The sequence below is a fragment of the Engraulis encrasicolus genome, chromosome 3 (assembly GCF_034702125.1).
Source record: "Engraulis encrasicolus isolate BLACKSEA-1 chromosome 3, IST_EnEncr_1.0, whole genome shotgun sequence".
NCBI classification, from domain to species: Eukaryota; Metazoa; Chordata; class Actinopteri; order Clupeiformes; family Engraulidae; genus Engraulis; species Engraulis encrasicolus.
The window spans coordinates 25,104,738-25,130,940 of record NC_085859.1 but is presented as its reverse complement, the minus strand read 5'-3'; the positions used below and the strand labels follow the sequence as shown (position 1 = coordinate 25,130,940).

Below are 26,203 nucleotides of genomic sequence, written 5' to 3'. Positions count from 1 at the left end.
GCAAGGTCAGACAGCTGAATTGAATTGAAACGTACCCCACTGACGTATTAGGCTAGTGTAAACAGTCCATACCTGGTAGTGGGGCTCCCAGGTTCCCCAGATCAGCGAAGGGATCAAAGGTTTGTGACTTGGTCTTGGATATGGAGGACACCCCCGGTGCTGGACATAAAAGAAAAAGAGTGAAAAAACCCTCAGAATATTTGTGCAATTTATGCACCATCAAATGTTTGGCTTGTCATTTGCCCATGTACAACAACTACATGCTTCTACAGTACTATGTATGCTTGTGTGAAGGCTGGTTGGATTTTATGCCATATGTATTTATTTACCTGTAAAGGTTGGTTTTCATCCCACCATATGCACGCATTTACCTATGAAAACTGATGCTAATAATCAGACCGTTTATATTTATTGATTTAAATGTAAAAACTAGTTCTAATTGCACCACATCTACTCACTGTTTTTACATCTAAAGGTCGGTTCTAATGGCACCATATTAACATACTATACATGGGTCAGTGACGTTTCAGCAGTAGCACATGTCAAGGCGGCGCAACGACAGCCAGTGCCACTATTGTATGGATTTTTGTTTGTTTGTTTGTTTTTAGTGGACTATCTAAGAAGCATATCCATTGCAGCATATCAACCACCAATTACTAATTAATTTATGTGCATTAAATACAGTTACTCCACCTGTTGTCTGAGCCCAAAAACATGTCTTTCACCCATTTACCGGTGGAGTCTGGTTCTAATGGCGCCATGTGGAGATAGATATTCTTTGCCTGTGAAGGCTGGTTCTAATAGATATTAGGTATTACCTGTGAAGGCTGGTTCTAATGTGTAGATAGATATTAGATATTACCTGTGAAGGCTGGTTCTAATGTGTAGATAGATATTAGATATTACCTGTGAAGGCTGGTTCTAATGTGTAGATAGATATTAGATATTACCTGTGAAGGCTGGTTCTAATGTGTAGATAGATATTAGATATTACCTGAGAAGGCTGGTTCTAATGTGTAGATAGATATTAGATATTGCCTGTGAAGGCTGGTTCTAATGTGTAGATACGTAGATATTAGATATTGCCTGTGAAGGATGGTTCTAATGTGTAGATACGTAGATATTAGATATTACCTGTGAAGGCTGGTTCTAATGTGTAGATAGATATTAGATATTACCTGTGAAGGCTGGTTCTAATGTGTAGATAGATATTAGATATTACCTGTGAAGGCTGGTTCTAATGTGTAGATAGATATTAGATATTACCTGTGAAGGCTGGTTCTAATGTGTAGATAGATATTAGATATTACCTGTGAAGGCTGGTTCTAATAGATATTAGGTATTACCTGTGAAGGCTGGTTTGCTGGACATGGCGTTCATGCTGGGTCCTGTGCTGGCTCCACCCTTGGCCCAGCTGTCCCATCCGCCCAGCAGGTCTGGCTGCGATGCGGACGAAGTCATCTTAGGAGGCTCATTGGACAGCTTATCTGTGCATTGAACACATACGTTCACATTACATCATGGTTTTCCTTCCATCATCTCGTGATCACACAGCACTATTTTTTAAAAGTTCAGAAGTCATTTTATAACCTCAATGGCTACGTTTACATGACGTTTTTAATCCCAAATTAATAATTCAAAATTAAATAGGTTCTGTCGAGTTTACTTTGATCTTTCATTTAATTCTAAATTGTGAAGTGTTTACATGACGTTTTTAAAGCGGAATTAAGCTTTATTCACAATTAAAGTGAGTTCATTCTAAATTAAATGTCTCATGTAAACGTAGCCAATGTTCAGTTCAGAAGTGCATATGGTACATGTGTATTATTCATTCAGACCGCTGAGTTTTGGTTGCATGCATTTTGTTGTGCATAAAACAATTTGAGATTCTCCTGTGACAGGCATGTGATGATAATGTGTTTTTGATCTGCACCGTACCAATGATGAACAGCAGAAACAGCAGATGTGTTCTGCTGCTAATAGCGGAATAGATGCTGCTAATAGCCGAATAGCACAAACATAGGAGAGTGGAGGTATTAGGACAGACTAGTTCCAGTGTTTCAGTGTCGTGAAAAAGGTCGTACTGAGGTCAAAGAGGCTGGAGTTGGAGGCAGGAGGAGGGTTGGATCTGCTGGCGGAGGCGAAGCTGCTGTTGGCGCTGCCGGTGCTGCCACTGGCTCCGTTGGCGCCCAGGAGGTCCCCAAACAGGTCGGGCTGGGACTGCTGGTGTGCGGAGGGATCGGAGCCCATCCCGAACGGGTCAAAGAAGTCATTCACTGCAGCAGAGAGAGAGAGAGAGAGAGAGAGAGAGAGAGAGAGAGAGAGAGAGGGGTCAAAAGAAAGAAAGAAACACCTTGAAATCAAAGCCTTTCATCTCACCTGTGCTCTTGGGTCAAATACGTGCAAAATGGCATTGTCATTCAGTGTAACGGATGCCTTCTGCTGACTGTAACTGTAAAAAACATTACTCTTTTTATTTTTTTTATTATTACAGGGAATTCATGAAAGCCTCGGCTGTCATCCATTCACTTGAAACAATTTAAAAATCATATTTTTTTGCAGTTACAGTCGGCGGAAGGTATCCGTTACACTGAAAGACAAAGACGTCTTTGACTCTCTTGGAGTCAGGAGATAATCAAGGAGTGGTGTTACTGAAGAAGGGGACTTTTGGTAACACATTCAATTCAATTCAATTCTTTTATTAAGGGATAGCCCCTTGAGATGTTCCATCTCTTTTTCGAGGGGGTCCCTATAAACATCAAAAACATACATTACACACAGTCACACATCCACATCAGAGCTCTTCATCACTACAGGCTAAGCAGTCCAACGTCTCTACCTCAAATAGATTTATGGGGAAAAAAAACACAAAAAAATGACATTTGTATAACACTAAAGAGAAATTATAAATAAAAGACAAATAAATGAGAGAATAGCATGAGAATAGCCTCTTGTGATTATACAGTAAGAACAGAGAACAACCAAAATAAAAGTATAATCATTTCAGAAATGATAGCCATGATGATGTTCATACTTTCGGGTGTTTACTTTACAGTCATACTCTTCTTACTATGATCACCTGGCACCCCAGAGGGCATTGGGACAGTTATTGCAAGGATCCTGTCAGTCATAAAAAGCCTAGTGTGAGTGTGGAAACATGAAGGATTCTGGGTGTTTTGTAACAGCAAGGATGCAGCAAGTGAAACCTTGACAGTTCTACAAATCAAGAGCGCGGCACTTAGTAGAATGCTGATGCACACTTTCCTTTGGAACGGTACTCGGCGAGTTGCGATGACGTGGAATCTTCGAAACAGGGGTGTTACCCATTATAGCAAGTGCATCACACTTCACTTTGAGAAACGGTGATAATTATGCATGCTTCTAACATTGGTGGGGGAGCCCTGTTGACACCTTAGATTGCTTTAGTTACAATATTTCTTAGTTGAATGGTCATACATTTGGGTGGCTATTCTCTTACTCTCCTTTTTTTCATTATAACTATATTTATTATTTAAATATTATATGGCATACTTTTGGGCAGCCATTTTGTTATTATAACGGTAAATTTATGAGTTCTCGTACTTTTGGGCGGCTGAGTGGCGGCCGGGGTGCTGCTGCTGGGAGGGCTGCTGAAGAAGAGGTCCTGCCCCGCCGACTGATCCCCGATCAGGTCACTGGTACTGCTGCTTCCACCGTGTGCGCTGGCCGCCATAGCCGGGGCGAAGAGGTCATTCAGGAGGTCGCTGTTGCTGGAGGAGCCCCTAAGGCCCCCCTCGCTGCTGCTGGCCGCCTGTGGGGGGTGGTGATGATGATGAGAGGGGGCTACTGCTGGAGGAGGAGGGGCAGGGCCGTCGGAGTTTAGACCCAGCAGGTCCACCGTGTCGCTGGGCGGAGGAGGGGGAGGGGACGGCTCTGGGGCCTCAGAGGCCGGGGACTGGAAGTCGGCGTCGAACAGGGGTTCGCTGGTGTCGCGGGACAGCGGCTCCCCCGGTGGGCCGGAGTAGGAGTAGGACTCCAGGTCCTCGGAGGCGTCGCTCAGGTTGTCATGGTCGTCCATGACGCCCGACATGCTGTCCGAGCGCTCCATCTGCCCTCCCACATCTGGAGATAGAAAAGGGAAGAAAAAGATAGACATGGTCAGACAGCTAGCAGCTTAAAATACTCAAACTATGAACCATTTAGAACTTTTTTGGGGTTTGTACTTTATTTATGACAGCACAGTGACACAGGAAAGGAGTGGGTAGAGAGAGACGGGGAAGGACCGGCAAATGACCCGGGCAGGAACCGAACCCGGGTTGCCGGTGCAGTAAACCAGTGCCCTACCGTTAGGCCCACAGCAGGGCCATCATTTACAACTTTTGATCCTAATAAAATACCAAAAACTATTCTTGTCAACATCTGAAAATAAAGAGGTATGATGATGGATGGAATGGAAACCCTACCACAACATCTACAATCATCTATAAAGGCAAATATCCTGCCATCACAAATTGCAAATACTATTCAAATACAGTATTAAAAATCAATTCAGGCCTGGATCACTTGCCAGTCCTTCTCTGTCTCTCTTTCCACACTCGTTTCCTGTCCCTCTGTCAGAATCTTTTCTCAAATAAAGCCCACAAAAAAAAAAAAACTTAAATATCTCCCTACCCTGCCAGTCGAGGGTCTGGAAGAAGTTGTTTGCGTTGCTGTCTGTGTCTGTGCTGTGCGGAGACTCTGGCTCTGGGTCTGGCGTCTGTTCTGTCTGGGGCGACTCGGCATCGTAGAAGGCCGTGGAGCCCGGCTGCCGGGGGAGCTCTGGCTTACCTGTGGTACGTAAGGGCCAGGGCCCAGAGATAAGGAAAAGGAAAAAAGGAGACAACAATGAAAAAAGGAGACAACAATGATACAAGAATGTAATACGACTAAACTAATGACTACGGATGTTTTGTTGTGGCATGATACTTGGCAAGATATAACACATATGCTTACACAAAAGGGACAAAGGGAGATACTTGGTGAGGGCAGACAAGCAGAACACAATACGCAGACTACACTCAGAGTTTAATCTTCCACAGGTGAATGAATGAGCAAACACCAATTTATGCACACATACCTGTACACGGAAGCGCGCACACATACACTTACAAAGACACACACAACATGAAATACTTTCACACAAATTCACACATACCAAAACACACACACACACACACAAACATAGACCTGAACACAAACATACACACACACACAAACGCGCATACGCACAAAGACACACATGCACAAAGACACACACACACACACATATGTTCACAATGTCGTCCCAACAGCGTACCAAACTTGGAGAGGATCTCCTGCTGCTCGTCCCGGCTGGAGAAGAGGATTTTGGGATTGAGGCCCTTGGTGGCAAAGTTCTCCCAGGGCGGGGACTTGTTGCTAGGGCGATCCTGAGGCTCCACCTCCACGTTCAGGTTGACCTGGAAGAGGTCGGGGTACTTCTCCTGGATGTCACACGCGTCCAGGTCATACCTGAGAACCAACAGTAGACTTTCAGTTTAACACAACAGTCATTCCGGATTCCAATATTCAGTTCATGTTTTTAAACATTGACATTTACAACTGTGATAATTTTATAATTTACTAATAAGTTATAATTTGAATGCCCCATGCATCACAGAACATATCTGAGACTCAACATATAGACATCTGTCTCAAAGTTAACACAATCATTCAACATTTTGCCCAGACATTTATATCAGTTTACAAAATGTAGAACACTTTAATTAAGTTCTTAACAGATATTGATACACATTTTTAACTACAACTGTCAAAAACTTACTTTGCAAACTTGACCGTGGTGGCATTCCGGGGCACAAAGCCTGTGTGGAACTGGATCTGAAACATCTTCATGGAGGCCATCTATGATCACATTCACCACATCAGGATCAGTGCAGAGAAAACACAGGACAGCATGCACACTTTATGGTCTAATACTGTATCCATACCATCATAGGCTAATACTTGAATATTATCTACGTCAGGGGTGTCCAAACTTTTTTTAGCGAGGGCCGAATACAGGAAAATGAACAAGGGGCCGGGCCACACTTTAGCGGTGACATAGCCTATTGTGTGATGACCAGTGAGGTACCAAATACACAAGGGAGGCAAAAGCTGTCTGGTAGCCCATGATTTAGGCTTTCCTATATTATTCCCAAAATTTTCAAGAGGCAATGTAAGAAAATGTAACAAAAATTAGCATCAACATTGTCAGTGTATGAATTATCCACATGTGCACGGTTAACAATTAAGCTTATTATTAATTGTTATTAATTATTATTAAATTGATATTTTATTATTGCCTACAATCAATCAATGCATGTTTATATGCTGTTTTATTTGTATTTAATTCTTATTATAGCCACTACTTGCTGTTCCCCGGCACTTCATGGGTTAATGTGAAACTCGCGCTGATCCAATCAGATCAAGTGCCTCTCTCTCAGACGCACGCAGGCAGGGATGAAAACAAAAAGGCAGCTCTTCTCTCTGTGCCTCCCTCAGTTTAAATGAGCTAGTTCTGTCGTAACCTAGAAGCAATGCACGGTGTTCAGTACGGCGCCTCCTCGCAGAATGCAGTTTTCACGATTAAAACAAACTTTTCATTGTATGACAACCATCACACCTATTGTATAGCTCATTTGAAAGAGGAGGTTGTCGTCTTCAAAATAAGACCAACTAGAATTGCGGTGGTTAATGTATGGGTTGATTGATTAAATCAAATAGGTAACAGTATTCCGAACACATCTGACCAAATAAGTAACAGTACTCCGTACAACTTCATTACATTAAAACGGTGCACTACCAATGGTTTTCATGACCGATCTAATGTGTATGTGTTTGTGAAGTGCTAAACTAATTGTTATTCGTTCCATGAAGAGTTTAAGTGAATATAACACGGTAAAAATAACATAGCAACCGCGTATGGAAGTGCCGTTCTTGGCTGCAATGTAGCTTGTTGCAACAAGGTTGCAACAAGCTACTTCCGGCTAGCATGCATGTTGCTTTCAAAGTTATCTTTACCGTGTTGTAGTCATTCAAACTCTGTTTTGAAGGGATAGTTTGACAACAAACAAACACACCAACATTATAATTGCATGAAAACCATTGCTAATGCAGCATTTTAAGGTAAATCAGATGTACGGAATACTGTTACTTATTTGTTCAGGCCGACGGAAGCTAGCGGCTCATGGCTAACCGGCACTTGGCACAAATAATCAACCCATACATTAACCACAATGCTCCACTGTAAGTCGATGTGGTCTTATTTTGAAGACGACAACCTCCTCTTTCACATGAGCCATTCAATACGTGTGATGGTTGCCATCACACCGAATGGCATTGTTTTGATTGCGGAAACGCCATTCTGCGAGGTGGCGCTGTACAGAACACTGTGCGTTACTTCTAGCATGTTTAGCTAACTTGCTACAGCCAAAGAGGCAATTTTACAGGATGGATTCACAAAGCAATCAAAAAATAATGTCACTTGTGCGAAATGTGCTTACAGTACAGCATGATACTATTCCAACTGTGGGTTAAAGTTACAAATAAAAGTGCTAAGCAATCGCTAACGCTAACCGCTAATTAAGTTTGGAGTGTTTATAAGCAGCTGTTGCCGTAACTGTCTCCTATTATTTGGTGACGGACGGCGCTAACATAACAATGCCATAATATCATTACTACAAAAAAAGCTGATTACATCTTATTTTAACAAGGTGATGAAAAAGTACCCAAACTACCCCGGCCCCGATTGAAGCTTGAAAAATATCTTAGCATCATGCTTTAGTTCCCAGCCTGTCATCCTGAACTCAGCGTGAACAGGTCTGGGTTCCCATGCATAGGATTTTGCAAACTAGTTCATCTGTGTTTGTTAGAAGGCATTGCTCATTTGTGGTCAAGCCAAAATATTTCCTTTGAATGCAGCAATTTATTAGCAACCATCATTTCCCCTTGTTTCTCTGATAGGACTACTAACAAGCAAGAAACAACTAGCCAGGTGGAAGTGGAGAAGTTTTAGCGGGTGGCGACACCTGGTGTTCAAACTCAGAATTGCAACAGAGTTACAATGTAGGTCAAATGTAATGTGCGGGCCATGTTCAATCACATTTTAAAAATCTGCCGCGGGCCAATAAAAACGGGCCTTAGTTTGGACAAGCATGATCTACGTAGTTGACAAGACCATGGTAACAACGCAACATATGCACCACACACCTTTGTAAGGCCAGTTCGAAATTATGAAATGGCACAAAATACAAAATCAATTGTGCATTATTTACCCAACACTAAGTAGTGGCAGCAGCAAAGAAAATTCAGAAGTGCCAGACATCAACACAAGTTGACAGTCCACAGAAAAAAAAATACAGGAAACATTAATGTAAAGCACCCCTTTTCTGGCTTTTTAGCAGGTACAATTCCATGTTTGCACATCTTACCTTGGCTTGGAGTCGGCCGCCCAGCGTAGAGCGGGCGTGGTAGATCACCACGAGCACGTCTCCCTGCACAGTGATGTTCAGTGGGATCTCAGCACGGCCATCCTCCGACCTGAAGTCCCTTCAACAACAAACACAAAGAAGCCATTTGTTGACAGATCACAGGAAGCCATTGACGAGCCACAGAATTCCGCCCTGCTAATCTGCATAAAAGGGGATGTCGGGATCTAGCCAGGCTGCGCCCTCCTAGTGACACAACACCTTCGAATCATGATTGCAAGTCTATGATCTGTTTTAGGAAAACTATTACAGGGAGACAAGAGATTTTGCTGTTGTCTTTGTCTGAGAGTCTGTTCAAGAATGATGCTGCTAGTACTACTACTCCTTTACCTCACATTAGGGCTGCACGATTATGGAAAAAAAAACATTATCACGCTTATTTTGGTCAAAATCGTAATCACGATTATAGTTTTTTTGCAGATTTTTTGGAAAATTATAACAAGATGAAACATAACCAAGAATGAATTATATACCGGATTAAAATGAATTGTAATAATTATGTAAAGGCAATAGCATGAAACTTAGGTGGACAGATTTCTGGCCAGAAACACCAGCCTGTCACTACTGTATGTTCTGGCTTCAAGGACGCTGTCAAAGGTAGGTCACTATTGCCACGGTTAAATCACGATTAAAATCACAACTTTCGATTGAATCACGATTTTCGACTATTTTCGATTAATTGTGCAGCCCTACCTCACATAATGCATGAGTGTGGCCAGGCGGCCGTGACCGGTAATGGAAACAGACAACACCCTATAAGAACACGTATCACATTACACACCTTGCCCTGTGTGCCATCGCACTCAGCACCAACACAAAGAGCCTACACACTCTCAGCACTACAAGCAGAGGAGGAAAAATTGTACAGTGGGCCCCAGGGCAAAACACTGATAGGGGGCCCCCATACGGCCTGCCAAAGTCATAGTAGGGCCCCCATCACCAATACGGGAGAGCCCTGGGCCCCTATAGCTCCGCCCCTGGCTACCAGGCTGATGACAAGAAGACCAAATGCGTCGTCAAGGTGTGTGAGTGTATCGGTGGCCTTTTCTATTGCACATTATAAAGCAAAGACTTTTGATTCTCATGTCGATTAGTAAATTGAGGAAGACTTCACTGGAACTTCTTTCTTAGGGACAGGCATGTACTGTGTCTAAAACCACAACAAGCTTACGCTTGTATGCACATGTTTGCGTTCGTGTATCATAAATGAAGACTTACTTCATGCGGTCGTACTCTAGTGAAGTTGTGTGTGTTCGGCCCAACCCTTAGACCTCACAGAGGGGCCTGCACAGTTACTAAAATAGTCTCTAACCTGATGCATCAGCTGTGTGTGCGTTTTGTGCATTTGTGTGTGTGTGTGTGTGTGTGTGCGCGTGTGTGCGTGCGTGTGCGTGTGTGTGTGTGTGTGTGTGTGTGTGTGCGTGCGTGTGTCATGCATGCGTGCCAGCTTACTGAATGCGATCATACTCTTGTTGTTGTGAAAACGCATCTGGCCTCGACATAGACCTCGCAAAAGGGCCAGTATCCGTGACAAAAGTACACTCTAACCCAGTGCATCAGCTGTGTAAGTGTGTCTCTGTGTGTGTGTGAGAGAGCTTACTTCATGCAGTCAGTGTGAGGTAGTGGCTACGCGCTCATCCCCCACGTACACCGACCTCACAGCAAGGCCGGCACAGTTACTGAAGTACACACTCTAACCTGGTGCATCAGCTGTCTGTGTATGTGTATTAGTATGTGTGTTTGTGTGTGTGTGTGTCTGTGTATGTGTGTGTGTGTGTCTGTGTGTGTGAGCTTACTTCATGCGGTCGTACTCCTGCGAGGTCGTGGCTACGCGCTCGTCCCCCACGTACACCTCGCAGAAGGGCCGGCAACCGTTGCGCTGCTTGTTGAAGAGGGGCACGGGTGTCATGGCGATAGAGCGGATGAGGAGGGGCTTGCTGTGGGGGATGATGGGCTCCTCCGCCATCATGTCACACATGTACTCGATATACCTGGAGTAGGGGGAGAGAGGGGAGAGGGAGAGAGAGAGAGAGAGAGAGAGAGAGAGAGAGAGAGAGAGAGAGAGAGAGAGAGAGAGAGAGAGAGGGGGGGGGGGGGGCACACAACTTGGTTACAATAGTTCATTTGAACCCATTTATCATTGTAGTAACTGAACTGAAAAACAGGATGCATAAACATGCATAAGCAGCGTTTACTCATTTTGCTGGTGTTTCTGTGTTCTGCGTTTTTGGCCAGCAACCCTAATACCCAGCTGCAACCCTTAAGAACTTCACTGTGGTAACAGCAGTTGAAGAAGCTGAGCATATACAAGGACACACACACACACACACACACACACACACACACACACACACACACACACACACACACACACACACACACACACACACACACACACACACACACACACACACACACACACACACACACACACACACACACACACACACACACACACACACACACACACACACAGACACACACAGACACACAGACACACAGACACACACGATCATGACTCACATACACTCATTGTGTGTTCAACAAGAGCATGACTCATCACTCGCCCTGACTCAGGCTTTTGAGTGGAGCTGCACTCAGAGTTGGACTCTCTGGCCACCCAAGGACATAGTGGAGGGTGAGGGCAAAAAACAGGACGTGTGATCGTATTTGTTTCATCGCTGCGCACATTGATGACAACAAATGGTTTAACGGCTTGCTTGTTTGTTTTCTCTACGCCACAGTTAAGTGAAAACAGTGCGACTACTCGTTTGTTTGTTTATTCTACACCACAGCAAAGATGACGGTAAAAGAAACCACGTTTCCCTGTTCACTATACAACGGCACAGACAACAAACGTTCTTGTTCGCCTTTCTCATATCCATTGTGATACAGTGTAAACAACACTTCACCATTCCCCCCCCCAGTACCGATACCAAACAGACTTGGAGCTGCTCCACAAACTACAGACCACATCATGGATCATAGAGAACATCAATCAGGGCCAATAAGGCGTGTGCAGTTTCATTCCACAGAATGCCAAGCAGGGCTTCACATTGACTTTTTCCCCTACTGGCCACTGTGGCTAGTGGTTTTCCCGAGTAACTAGCCATTCAGCTATTGTACTACCCACAAATGTGAAACTGTTGTTTTTTTTCCTTTATCGTGATGCTGAACATCTAACCTCAGAAGATGAGGTACTAAAGCAATAAGATGAGTGTATAGCTAGCTTTCTACATGGAAATAAATCAAACTTCTGTAAGTAACTGCACATTTTCTTGAACTTTAACGCAAACAATTGATACTCAAGGGGAAAATAGCAGAATATAGGCTACTCTGGTATGTCATATCTAGGAATAAGCCATCTGCCAAATTGGCATGTGACACTGAAGTTATTATTAGCCAAAAGCAAGTTTCATCAGCAGCTGGACAGTTGGCAGGTGCCGATGTCAGGCCCTGATGCCTAGATTAAAGCGGAACAGAAAAACACTGAAACAACTCGCATAGAAGAATTTGTGTATCTGAATAAATGTTTTGCACACTAGGAGATAATCACTTTTCTCCTTCTTCCATATGCATGACATGCAAATTCCATAAGATTTCCAAGGTTCCAATCTTAATGGAGATTGCCCGGATCTTGCGAGGAGAAATCATTCTTAAATTCTTAAATGTTCTCCTTGTAAGTCGTTTTAGTCAAAGGCGTCTGCGAAATGGTATGTAATGTAAAATCATGGTGGAGTCGAGACAAAAACGGTGCCAAATCTGTGTCCCTGGGTGCGTCATTCAGGCTTTGCTTCTCGTTTCTCAAACAGCAGCTTGCCATAGCCTCCACGTCATGCATGTGCACCTGTGTGTGCCATTGGGGGTGTCGTGCCAAAAAGCGAGTCCCTGCCAGAACACGAGTGCCCTCATTGAAACCAATGGAAACCAATGGCCAATTTTTCAGATATTTTTTACCCATTTTTGCTGACAAATCCGACACAATTTAAGATGGAAAGCCTATCAATAAAGCATCTACATTCCTTCTGGAAGTATTACAAAGAGCTGGTTATAATTTCAGAATTAATTTCATAAAATAATCGAAGAATTGTCATAATTACAATGTTACGGTTTCATTCAAATAGCTCATACTAAGTGGAGGACGAGTAATGTTTCATAAGCATATGTTTAGTTCATAAATTATGTAATTAATTTTGCAAAAAATTGTATAATTTTCTCTCAAAAAATGTCATTGGTTTCAATGAGGGCACTCGTGTTCTGGCAGGGACTCCCTTTTCGGCACGACACGGGCAATGTGTGTGTGAAGAGGAGCTTGCTCAGACTCTACTGTATGGCAGGCACAGCACAGATGTGCCCCACTTTCAGATCACCTTAAACTGATCCACACACACACACACACTCATCATCACAGCCTGGCATTGGCAAAGACACTCAAAGCTAGTCCTTCATTGACCCTCTTCATGGCCACGTGCTCTGCATCTTGTACGGCCCAAACCAGCATCAACCTTTACCTCCAAACGGGCAGAGGGAGAGAGTGTGGAAGAGGCAGCCGTTGTATCTGTATGTATTAGGGCTGTATAGATATTGTATTGAACCCAGAAATCCTGATACACAGAATCACAATACTGTATGTACCAGAATAAAATACTAAATAAATAAAAAAGATACATTAAAAAATGGTGGGGTGTATCGAACCATAGGTCAAAGATCATGACACAAACCGAATAGTGAGTTGAGAACATCATCATCACAGCCCCAGTAGGTATGTGTGTAAGTAAGTAAGTAAGTAAATGCAAGTAAGTAAGTAAGTAAATGTGAGTACGAAGAAACCGATAGATACGGTGTGCGCCCGTACCTCTTGTGTGAGGGGGCGATGCCTGGCGGGCAGCGCTTCATGCTGAACATGTAGACGGCCGCCTCTGCCGTGGTGAAGAGGCGACAGAAGCACAGGAACGAACACACGGCCACCGCCGAGGCTGCTCGCCCATCCTGTGTAAGAAACACATGCACATGGTAGGTAATATTAACCCATTAAGACAGTGCTATAAACTGCTGCTAACTCTAGTGCCACCAGAATGGTAGAGTAGAGTAGTAGAGTAGAGTAGAGAATGGCAATGACCAAGTCGGAATACATTACGAAAGGCCCTGTGTTATGTCACAGAAGTGTAGTACGATGGTAGCTAACTTTTCAATGACTATTACAGTGTTCCACTGGTGGAACAACAATGCATTATGGGACTACGTTATTTTATATTTTTAACATGCTTTTTTGTGTAAATACATGTTTATACGTAAAAGCATGGACTTACATGGTACATGCGTAATATAAAGGCTAAAATAAAACATGTTTTAAAGTAAGGAAAGTAAAGTACGTAATGCTAGAACATAAGGTTCTCTCACCAGACAGTGTACTACGCAGATGTTCCTCTGGTCCTGCTTGAGCCACTGATGCATGTTCTTGCAGATGCTGTAGAGGTTCTTCAGGGAGGGGGCTCTCCTCACCTGCCAGCCACACTCTGACACCTGTTCATGGGAAACATGAGGAGACACACACACACGCACACAGACTCTGGTTAGCTTGGTCATAATAACCAACTAGGGATGCAAATTATCGATTAATTCATTAATCATTAGTTGATAGCCTTATCAATCGACTTACGATTAATTGATAAGCGGCGTTTTCCCCCTGAAATCAATGTTTCTCTAAAAAAAAATACTAAATCTAAAAAATTTAATTAAGAGATAAATGTTATTGAGATAAAATACCACATTTCAGTTCTATTTCAATTCTTTAAGCCAAAGGTGATTTAAATATTCCCACTATTCACACCCCTCCTCACACACACTCCTCACATAGCCTACCCATTTCACCTGGGTCTCTTGTCAGTTGAATTGTCGATTAATTGTGATTAATGTTTTTTAATCGATTAACGCATTGATCGATTTAAGTCGTTTGCATCCCTATAACCAACCCATCATCGTAGTACACTACACTACACTGCATTTCATTCAGAGGCTCCTAGGTCTCCCTCTGTTTTCCTTCTTTCCTGCAGTTGTAGACTGTACCAAAGTTTAAAGCGATTGCCTATGCAACCTCTTCCGGTCATGACCAGGCTATAAATCAGTCTTTGCATTAAAATGATAACATGTGGCATACAAACTCAATATCACAAGTCACAAGTCATTATAATTCATTACACTTTGCTGATATTTTTCTCAAAAGCGACCTTTACACCTCATTTATACTACACTTTCATTACACTTCGCTGATGTTTTTCTCAAAAGCGACTTATTATATTATACTATATTACAGGGTATGGGTTACAAGCAGCCCCTGAACACTCATGAGATTCGAACCTGCAACCCTCCGATTCAAAGACCCTAATCAAGGTCATTCTGCCTTCACAACTCCTCTCTTTCCCTCATCTACAGATATTCGGTACATTTCAATATCTCATCTCCCGTCCGTTCTTGCGCTTGTGGCCTTGCAATGCAAGGCAAGACATCGTGGTCAATCTAAGCTACATTCAATATCTTCCTAGGCTGACAGCAGGGAAAATGTATTGCTTTCTCCAAGGAGGCAGGGCGTCAGCCAATCACAAGGCAACAAGCACAAGGCGAGGATAGAAGCTTAGATAATGAGATGGCTCCATAGACAAGGCAATGTAGAGCAGCGCACCCGGTTGTGGAATCGCGAGGGTCTGTAGGAGCGCTTGGAGAGGTTGTAGACGGCGTAGTGGCCGGGGTGACGGGAGTCCAGGAAGAGCCGTACGTCCTCTATGCTGTTCTTAATGGCCGACTCCACCCCCTCTGCGGGGAAGGACATTACTGCGGAGACACAACATACAACACCAACGTGAACGGAGAGACTAGGGATAATGCCTGCCTAGTCTGGCTATCGCAACCTTTTTGGATTTGTTATTTGAAATTAAACTTCATGAAGCATCACAGATAGGATGGGGTGGGCGCAGGCTGGACAGAGCCCAGATTGTCAACTATAGAAATGCTGTATAATATTGATCCCTCATCATATCATGGAATCTGATATATTGCATTTCTTCCTCCATTAATAACAGTTTTTGTCTGAATATTACAACTCATATACACTCAGTAGCTAGGTCACAGTAGCAGTCATTCTGGAGAACAGATTGTCACCCATCATAAGGATTTCTGGAGCGTTTCTACCAGAGTAAAACTCCACTGATTAAACCATTGATGCTTAACCCAGTGTGTCCTGGAGACTCATATATGGGGTTTTCAGGATTTTGAGATTTGAGCCGTTTTATTAAATATGTGGGTATGTTAGAGTTGAATGAACACGTTGTAATGCAAGAGGAGGGTCTTGGCTTTCAAATCTAACTCATTTCATGTTTGTATGTGCTTCGGAGGCTGAGATATTTAGGATTCAATAGGAAGAGGGCAACCTTTCACAAAAAGGGCTTAGGACAAAATGCAAAAAATCTGCTTAATGCCCAATTCATTTTTTGGGAAAAGGTACTTCCAGCCTATTAAAAACCTAAATATCTCAGCCTCTGCAGCACATAAAAACATGAAAAAAAACCTTAGACACTCATCTTGCATTAGAAGATGTTCATGCCGCTTCAACATACCAACATTTTAATAATAAAAAAACACCTTATGCTAATGCTACGTCATGCAGCTCCTGCCACTAGGGTCAATGTTGCACTACGCAGCATCCGGCATCAATGGGCTAATAAAGACTGATTTGATACAGCCTTCTGACATCTTAAGTAAGGTAGCGTACCTGCTATTCTGGACGTGATGTATGAGATGTCAAGGTCTCCTTTTGCATAGCTGGAGCAGAGAGGAAAAAAGACAACACGAGTCAGCAAAAACAACCAAGCAGCACATACAGTATTATTACTGTACTCATCTTTAAATCTCAAACCACATACAGTAAAAGCTAGGTAAGGGCACACTGACGGACACACAGTTCACACGGCAGTCATGACTTCAAGGGATACTGCACCACTTATGGAAATAAGGCCATTTTAAACCTCTCCTTTAGAAGTGAGTTTTACCTTTCGTCTGTTCTTTCAATCATTTTCTCAGTTTGGTGATTCTGCTTCTAGTTACAACCTAGCGATTACAATTGAATCTTGTGGGATATCTTACGGGACCCATAAGATTCAATGATAAATGCTACTAGCTTGGAAGTACAATTTCCTGTGCCAGACTCTGAGAACGGCTTGAAGTACAGGAAAAAGGTGAAACTCAAGCTAATTTTACACATCCCCTTGAGTTAAATGATTATGTCCAGAAATGGTACAGTATCGCTTGAAGTCCATTAGTCTAACTCTACATGGTGAATTGAAAACCACATCTACATACAGTGCACAGACGTGGGACAAAAAAAAGGTGTGCTTCTGCGCAAAGGGGCAAATTTTTTAGTTCAGTCTTACATAGTTTAGTATTTTCTAAATTGCTAGACCTATTTCTACAAGATCTGTGGGGTGTAAGCAGGCGAAGGAGTGCGGACAAAAACACAACAAACAAACAAAGAAAAAAAAACACCCAGACACACGCGGTGGCACAAATAAATAAATAAATAAAGGCACAATCAAATGGTGTGGGTATCCCACAATTACCTGGGGCTAATGGGCGGAGAGATACGACCACAAGACGAGAGTCAGGAACAGAATGAACGACATTCACAAACAAAAGAAAAACAGAAACAAAAAAAATGGACAAAAAATAAGATTGACCAAATGCACACAACTGATGGATGGATGGATGGATGGATGGATGGATGGATGGATGGATGGATGGATGGATGGATGGATGGAGGGTGGTGAATGGGATTCAAAAGGGGGGATGGGCTTGGATGGAAAATGAGATGATGACAACAAATGGTTTAAAAACACAACCATTTCAATCCATCAGCTCTCCCACATGAATAAATTAAATATAAACACTCCAAGACATGTATTGTCATTGTTGAACTCTAATGTATGCGTGTGTGTGTGCGTGGTGACCTACACATGACCTATAATGACCTTTAAGCTGCTCTTAGCAGTTCATAATACTGGTAATCTCTTTGAATACCGCATTGACAAACATCCGAATTACACACACTGATCAACCATGGAGCTGCATTGAATCAGGACGTGTGTGTGTGTGTACTGTATGTGGGTGTGAGTGTATGTGTGGTGGGGCGGTGGGGGGTGTTGCAGGTGGACAGGTGTTCAAACGTAGCATGTAGCCATGAAACTAGCTTCTGTAACCCACGTCATCTCTGTGCTAGTTTGCCACTCGGGGCTCAAACACGCATCCTCACAGTGAACTCAGATGTGCGATGCAGGTCTGCAGGTTAACAGGTCAGCTAATGGTCACAGGACTGCATTTCACAAAAACTCTTAAGTTGTACTTAAGCCTAAATACTATTAAAAATAGTACTTAAATATGAAGAGCACCCAAGGCAATATATCAGAAATAGGTCTTGCATCACTGAAGGTTTACACATTCATGTACACTAACTTACCTTGCATATGCACTTTGCGCAATAATTTTATTTGTACTTGCCAGAACAAAACGGCCAATACAAATATTGTATTCATATTAGTGATGGGATATATTGAGGGGGCACCTCATACTTAACCCCTTAGTGCAGCTGTATGGCTCTCTGTAATGTCATAGCAATGTTGTTATGATGTGGTTAAGCATTTTCAGCAAATGAATAGGGTCGCCGGCTACCCCTGTTGCAGTAAGAGGCTACGTGCTACTTAGGCTTAAGTACTACTTAATGTTTTTGGGAAACACAGCCCAGGACGCTAACTGGGTCACCAGTGCATCTCTGCAACGCTTCAAGGAGGTTTACAAACATTCTTCTGTCTAACTCTAGATGGACAACTACAAGATATGGCTTAAAAAAAAAAACCATTAAAATGAATAAATAAATGATTCAGCTGACTAAACTCCAAAACAGAATTGTGCGTTCAGCAGACAGAAGTTGAAACAGCGGGAGGGCTGGGTAAATCCATGAGGATTATCACCCATTGGATCTCCGCCGTGAACTTCGGTGAGCCTCAGAGGGCAGGACAGGTGGTGTTTTGGGAGCAACGGCATTCACTAGATTTAATAAGGCCTCCTTTGACCGACCCCTGTAAACAATACCCGAGTTTGAGAAAACCTACAAACAGCCGTGGCCTAGTGGTTAGAGAGTTGGTCTTTCAATCTAGGGGTTGCAAGTTCGAATCCCCCCTGACCTCTCCCTACATCTCCATCCATGGCTGAAGTGCCCTTGAGCAAGGCACCTAACCCCATATTGCTCCAGGGACTGTAACCAATACCCTGAAGTTGCTTTGAACAAAATGAAAGCGTCAGCTAAGTGTAATGTAATAATAATAATATAATAATAATATGTAATCTACCCTGGCCTTTCCAGTCTGGAGGAGGCTTTAGTGTCTTGTTACCACCAGACAACCCCGCATCAGAGGATGGGGCTGGGACAAGGGAGGGGGGATGCACATTTCAACACGCGACACGAGTTCACGCATCCCTCCATTAACGATTCTCAATTCGGCTGGTCCAGACGAATTTTAAAAAATAAATTAGCACGAGGCCATGGCAAGACCAGGCTAACAAAAATCGTCAAAAGCTAAAAAATATAAAAAATATAACCTTGGGGTGGTTGACTTCAAACGAACAAATGGAACAATGAACCTGGCGTCAATGAATTTGCATGCATCACCACCATTGCCATCACCGGTGATTGTGTGTAACAATGTCCCATTGTAACTTGTGGTTGTTGGACCTTTTATGTCACCTTGGGTGACCCCCCTAAAGCATGACCTTTGACCCTTGTAGTACTGACTGACCTGGCCACGGACTGGATGACCTTGGAGGAGGTGTCCTTGATGTTGGTGAGGAAGCGCTCGGTGCCTCCCTTAAGGATGTCCAGGAACCCGCTGCCTGCCTGGTCAGGATCTGCACCATACATCCCTACACACACACACACACACACACACACGCACGCACGCACGCACGCACACACAGTGTTAAACAAAAAAAACAAAACTGATACAGTTTGAGATGACAAGGATGAGAGGAAGCACAATAATAATAAAAATCTTCGTCATCACTTCATCACTTCCCAGGAACTGCATGTTTTGGACATTAACATTTTAAATTGCAGTGTCCATTACTAGTGTCAAGCATGACAACATTTTTCTTCTGATGTACATGTGTTTGCTCTCTATTGCCATCCATACAATAGATGTGGACCATAGCTACTGTACGTTCTCTCTGACTGGGTGCAAGTGTGCCGAATCTATTAAGTTAATAGATTCGGCACACTTGCACCCAGTCAGAGAGAACGTACAGTAGCTATGGTCCACATCTATTGTATGGACGGCAATAGAGAACAAATTCATTTAATAGAGAATAGAGATAGAGAAAAAACACTCGCATTTATAGTATAAGGATATCGGCAACACTTTAGAAGAACAGTCTTTATTAACCCTTTGGAAATAATTAATTTATTCTCAACAACACATTTACAAATGTTTGTAAATGAGTAAGAAATACTATGTTACCACAGCAGGTTCGGGGATGGGGCCATGTCATTATCTGGTTCATCAACAGTTATTAAGGGACTGTTATTTTACAGTGTTACCAGGATCAAGAAAACTGAGCAGTTCCATTCCATCCCATTCTATTATATTATATCGAAGTCATTGATTGCAATATACAATCAATGATCAAAGCACTCCCACATCATCAAAGCTATAGAGCAGGGGTCAGGAACCCTTTTGGTGGAGAGAGCCATAAACGCCAATTTTTAAAAAATACATTTTCATGAGAGCCATACCATTTTTTTTTAAAACACTGAATAAAGTATGTATTTCAATTAAGCCCAACAATTTTAGAGTGTACTGTGAAGTTATTGCTTTTATTGATAACAGGTAAGTATAGCGTTGGCAACTGTCAACTTCATTATGGCAAGGGTCTGGGAGAATTTTGTATTTCTTAGATGTAATTTCCTGCATTTTAACACTTGTTAACCTCCCTTGTCCCGTTTCAACTCTATATGGAACCCGTACTTTTATTTATAAATACAGGACGATTCCATATTTCAAGGGATGGTTGGCGACCCTAGATAAGTAAGAGCCATATATAGTTCCCATAAGAGCCACATGTGGCTCTAGAGCCATAGGTTCCTGACCCCTGCTATAGAATCATCAGCAGATGGTGTCTTTAGAGAGAGAGAGCCCAATCCTCTTAGGGGATGGTAGAGAGGAAGCAACCCATATAGACAACAGACATTCTAGAAGATGTCATGTCATAAACCATGAGGAACATTTACAATGATTTCACAATCTCTCACCAAGACTTAGCTTTTTTTTTGGAGGGCTTTTATTGAATGATTCCCAGGTTCACAGAGTTACTGTAGATTAGAATAGGAAATAATTCTGCGCCTAGCATGAAAATGTTTTTTTTTTATGTTACGGCTGTAGACTATGGCTAGTGTCTACTAGCATATTCTCATTGCACTGTGCTGTCCAACACCTGATTTCATCTCTGCGACCAGGCTGTGACAGGGAGGGAGGGGAGGGGAGGGGGGGTGTTGAACCGAGAATCACCCAGAAGCTGCAGCCTGCTCTCTTGATGTGATTAGAGAGCCAGAGCTGAGTTGGGGTGCTGCCAGCCAGTGTTTGGCTTGCTGAGCACATGGCTCACAATTTACGTCCCAAATGAAGACAGAGAGAAAAAAACCATGCACACAGCAGGTTCCCAGAAACACTATAAGCACTGAAGCTAAAGCGGGAATGCTGCTGGAGCTATGGAAATGATGACGTGTAAATACAGCACGGGACACGTGGACAGTGTCAGAGACAGTACTGCAGCCCATTCAAGAAAGCGCTAGATCACAAAAAACACACACACTAGGGGTGGGCGATATGGGCAAAAAAAGTTATCTCGATAATTTTTAGAATTTTCACGATAACGATAATTTGACGATAACGCTGTGCTGAAGAGCTTTCACTTTTTGAATTTAATAATATGCATGTGCTGGACTGTAAAGTAATACTTCATCACTTGTCATGAAAACATATCCATGTAAATAAAAAATAGGTTTATGATGTATTGCTAATGATTCTGTTAGAGGACAGACATTTTTGACTGGAAACAGTACATTTGTAGATAGGAATCAGAACCTAACTATGGCAGCTGCAAATTGCACATGTTGGATTTCACACATAGTATTTTAACTCACTGCGCGAGTCTAACTTAACATTACTTATCCACCTAAGCAGTTATGATATCTATACATGCAGGTGGGTGTTTGAGTAGTGAGTAACAGCCAATGTAGTTGTAGAGAACAACATTGCTTAGCTTAGTTCGCTAACTAGCATGCTAACGCGATTTCTCAGACCAGAGACAAAGCTATTTCTCTTCCTAACTATTTGGCTTTCCATAATCACAGACAGTTGCTGATTAAAGCACATAGTTCCAAAACGCCCTCAGCATCATGCAATGGCTGGTTTAATGGTTGAATTCCTCATGTAAATCCACCATTTGGATAACAGCAACTCTCCTTCACTGCCCAGCAGCAGAAAGCTGCACGAGTGACACGAGACCTCTCTCTCTCTGTCTGCTGAAAACGCTGCAGCCCGCCCCCTCAGCTCATTGGTTCACAGACTTATTCTCCAGTTCACAACAACATTACTATTGGCTCAAAGGCTTGGCTGTTGTCGCTGTCTGGAGGAGTCCTGTCACAGCGCTTTGTTGAGTTTAGCGACTTCATAAAAATATCTCGATATTGCAAAATTACTCATCGTCAAAACAACATTCACGATAACTTCGCAGACGATATGTATCGCCCACCCTTAACACACACACACACACACACACACACACACACACACACACACACACACACACACACACACCACACACACACACACACACACACACACACACACACACACACACACACCACACACACACACACACACACACACACACACACACACACACACACACACACACACACACACACACACACACACACACACACACAACTTCAGACTGGTCGTTGAATAGTTGAGCATACCATCAAATTACAGGAAGAATAGAGCCATTCAGAGTGTGATGGCTAAGTTAGAGAACGTGCTAGGTCTCTCTCTCCCTCATTCTCACACACAAGCCACTCACTAAGAGAATGTACTAGGTAGCAGGCACACATGCATGCACACACACACACGCACGCACGCACGCACAAACATGCACAAATTTAAACAAACAAGCCAACACACACAGAGAAACACACAAACGCTTACACAAACGCACACACAAACACCATTCCCTGAGTCACTCACCTGCATTGTGGATGTTGTTGATCTGCGCGGGCAGCTGTGCTCCGTTGTTGCCGTAGCCGCCGTTCTGCTCCAGGAGCTGCAGAGATTCATAGCCGTCATAAGAGGGCTTCAGATAATAGTACGTACCCAGCATAGTCATTAGCCAGAGTTGGACCAACAGACAGTCAGTAGTCAGTAGTGGGAGCAACAGACAGCCAGTCAAACACAGCAGGCAGGGATGGGGAGCGCTTAAGGGACGCGAATACAATCCACATCCAGGGCTTCAGGCAGCAGTAAGGTGCCCAGCATAGTCAATGCCACAGTGGAGCAACAGCTAGTCAAACAGTCAGGTACACAAATAGCAATAAAACATCTGATGATAAACTGCATGAGAGGGGAAGGCGCAGCCGTGGAACCCAAAATGAAATCCGCAGCTAGGGCTTCAGGCAGGAGTGTGTGCCTCGCATAGTCAGTATAGTAGTGAAGCTAGAGCCCGTTGACAGGCAGACAATTGTGAAGTCAGTTGGAGCCCATATAAGCCCATTCTCAACTAGGGCCTCAGACAGTAGTAGGTACTACCCAGCATACTCAGTAGCGGTCGTTGGGCAACACAGATAGCGCCGACAGTGGAGTCGTCAGACAGACACACAAATAATAAACAATCCACTACAAGGGCTTCAGGCAGTAGTAGGTGTACAGCATAGCAGTAGTGGACTAACAAAGATGAACAAGAGCAGCAATGACGGTGCTGAGAAGCTGGGCAGGAGGGAGGGAGGAAGGGCGGGAGGGAGGTGCGCCAAGGGAACCCGAAATACAACTCTAAACTAGTGCTTCAGGCAGTAGTTAGGTGCCCAGCAAAGTCAGTACAGCAATGGAGCAAAGGACAGCCAGCCAGGCGCACAAATAAATAACAAAACAACAACAACAGGACCAGCAACGATTAATACAGTGACTGAAACAGGGCAGCCGGGAAGGAGTCCAAATCCAAGGCAGCCCGAATATGACCCACAACAACTAGGTTGACACGGACAGCTGACCCGGTTGGCAAAGAATCCAAATGGAAGCTGACTGCACTCCAGAGCAACTGGGTTCGTTTGACAACCGGGTTGGTAAGGAATCCGATGGAACCCAAATACACTCCAGTCCAGAACAGCTAGGCTGACAACCGGATTGGAAAGGAATCCAAATGGAACCAAAATAACATTCCAGTCCAGAGGAACTACGCTGACAACCGGGTTGGAAAGGAATCCAAAGGGAACCCAAATACACTCCAGAACAGCGATGACAAGCGATCAGAGAGGAAGCCAGAGGAGCTTGGATGCACTCCTCTCCTCTCCGTCACATCACAGGTTCTGGCACACTGACTGTCTGACTGACTGACTGACTGGTGGTTCAGAACGGCTGCACAGCCGGGTAGGATGAAATCCAACAGGGCTTAAAAACACTCCAGAACAATGATGACAAGTGATCAGAGAGTACGCCAGGGTGAGCTCGAATTACACTCCTCCCCACAGTCTGTCCCACACGTGCTGACTGACTGACTGACTGTCAAGATCGAATCAAATCAGCTGCAGATCACAAGCACTGTAGAGTGAGACAAGTCCAAGGGAACCCGCGTACACTCCAGAACAACGATGCCAAGCGATCGAAAAGGAAGCCAGAATGCACTTCTCACAGTCCACACGTGCCGCTGCTGTCACCACTCAGACTGACTGTGGCTGGCTGAGAATGGCTGAGGGCTTTGCAGGCTACTGGTGTACATGAGCAGACACACACACACATACACACACTGTGCCGTGCTGACAGCTCGCTGCCCTCTCCTCTGCCTCAGTCACGAATGCCGGCTTGAGCAGCAGGAGCAGCCACAAAGAGCATTGGCCACGTCAGTCGAGCCAGCCAACGCGCGCGCGCACACACACACTCTTAGTTGTTACAGCCAGATCTGGCCCTGGCCTTGTTCCCCCCCCCCTCTCTCTCTCGCTCCCCCCACTGTCACTCTCTCTTGTTTCTCTCTTTCTCTCTCCCTCTCTCTCCTCCTCTTCTCTCTCTAGTGGGAGTAAAGTATGTAATCCAGGAGGGAAACCCCAGCTTAACCCAGATCAACTGTGGGGGGTGGTAGTTTACACAGTCTTGTGGACCCTTCAGACACACACGATGGATGGATGGATGGATGGATGGATGGATGTCCCATACACCCCATGACAAATTCCTGGAATGAGGTGGAAAAACTTTGAAAGGGCGCATCACGATATTGCCTTCTTGCACCGCGATACAGTATCGTTACTCTGCATATACCGATGTCTCGGTTCGGTACAATACTGTTACAGCCCTAATGGATGGGCATCCAAGAAAGCAGCCAAACTAAAATCATGCCAAGCCAAGGATAAAGACCGCCCCAAACCCCCCCCCCCCCCAACACATGCACGCACGCACGCACGCACACGCGCACGCGCACGCGCACGCGCACGCGCACACGCACACGCACACGCACACATGCACACACGCACACACGCACACACGCACACACGCACACACGCACACACGCACACACGCACACACGCACACACACACACACACACACACACACACACACACACACACACACACATCCAGGGCTCTATCCCCCTCCACCGCCACTGTAATTTACTCACAGCACTGTACGCAGTCACTGTCAATCGGGCTAAACACACAAGCAATGCCAGTCAAAAACACCCCACCAACACACACACACAAAAACAATCTGTGAACACACAATCCATAATCCATAATCCACAATCCACAATGCTGGCCCACTGCTGTGCCATTGAGATACAAACAGTGAGTCAACTCTCGGGGACCTAGATTACAATGCTAATCTGTCTTCTGTGGAACTCTGTCTCTTCTTTAGCTATGGTCTGTATCTGTATGATCCATCGATGACTCATACTCCGTACATCACTGTCATATCTGTACATCATTCTCATTAAGGTTTCTCACTCCATATTTGCAGCCATCTACTCCTCTTCCTCCCTCCTTTACTCCTCTCTCTTTCTCTTCCTCCCTACTTTATCTCTCTCTCTCTCTCTTCCTCCCTCCTTTACTCCTGTCTCTCTCTCTCTCTCTCTCTCTCTCTCTCTCTCTCTCTCTCTCTCTCTCTCTCTCTCTCTCTCTCTCTCTCTCTCTCTCTCTCTCTCTCTCTCTCTCTCTCTCTCTCTCTCTCTCTCTCTCTCTCTCTCTCTCTCTCTCTCTCTCTCTCTCTCTCTCTCATAGTCTTTCCTTCTGTTGTGTGGCATCACATGGCATTAGCAATCTGTGTTTACTTCTTGCGCCATCATCTGTCAACCCCCCCCTCTCGCTCTCGTGTGGCATGGCATGGGGACA

The 26,203-nt window shown here is 44.0% G+C and overlaps 1 protein-coding gene across 2 annotated transcripts in view; it reads right to left on the bottom strand.

Annotated features, from left to right (window-relative positions):
- Positions 1 to 26,203, bottom strand: part of gak (cyclin G associated kinase) — a 50,366-nt gene that overhangs the window by 6,390 nt on the left and 17,773 nt on the right. The window contains exons 10-24 of one of the 2 annotated variants that reach the window (XM_063195065.1): positions 22,865 to 22,940; positions 19,361 to 19,484; positions 16,288 to 16,337; positions 15,202 to 15,350; positions 13,923 to 14,045; positions 13,378 to 13,511; positions 10,319 to 10,513; positions 8,466 to 8,583; positions 5,819 to 5,898; positions 5,315 to 5,508; positions 4,651 to 4,806; positions 3,583 to 4,101; positions 2,085 to 2,276; positions 1,347 to 1,487; positions 73 to 159 (exon numbers count right to left, since the gene is read on the bottom strand). In XM_063195065.1, the coding sequence (XP_063051135.1) occupies positions 73 to 159; positions 1,347 to 1,487; positions 2,085 to 2,276; positions 3,583 to 4,101; positions 4,651 to 4,806; positions 5,315 to 5,508; positions 5,819 to 5,898; positions 8,466 to 8,583; positions 10,319 to 10,513; positions 13,378 to 13,511; positions 13,923 to 14,045; positions 15,202 to 15,350; positions 16,288 to 16,337; positions 19,361 to 19,484; positions 22,865 to 22,940 (2,338 nt within the window). Of the gene's footprint in view, positions 1 to 72; positions 160 to 1,262; positions 1,311 to 1,346; positions 1,488 to 2,084; positions 2,277 to 3,582; positions 4,102 to 4,650; positions 4,807 to 5,314; positions 5,509 to 5,818; positions 5,899 to 8,465; positions 8,584 to 10,318; positions 10,514 to 13,377; positions 13,512 to 13,922; positions 14,046 to 15,201; positions 15,351 to 16,287; positions 16,338 to 19,360; positions 19,485 to 22,864; positions 22,941 to 26,203 lie in introns of those variants that run through there. The other variant, XM_063195066.1, reaches the window with a different exon arrangement.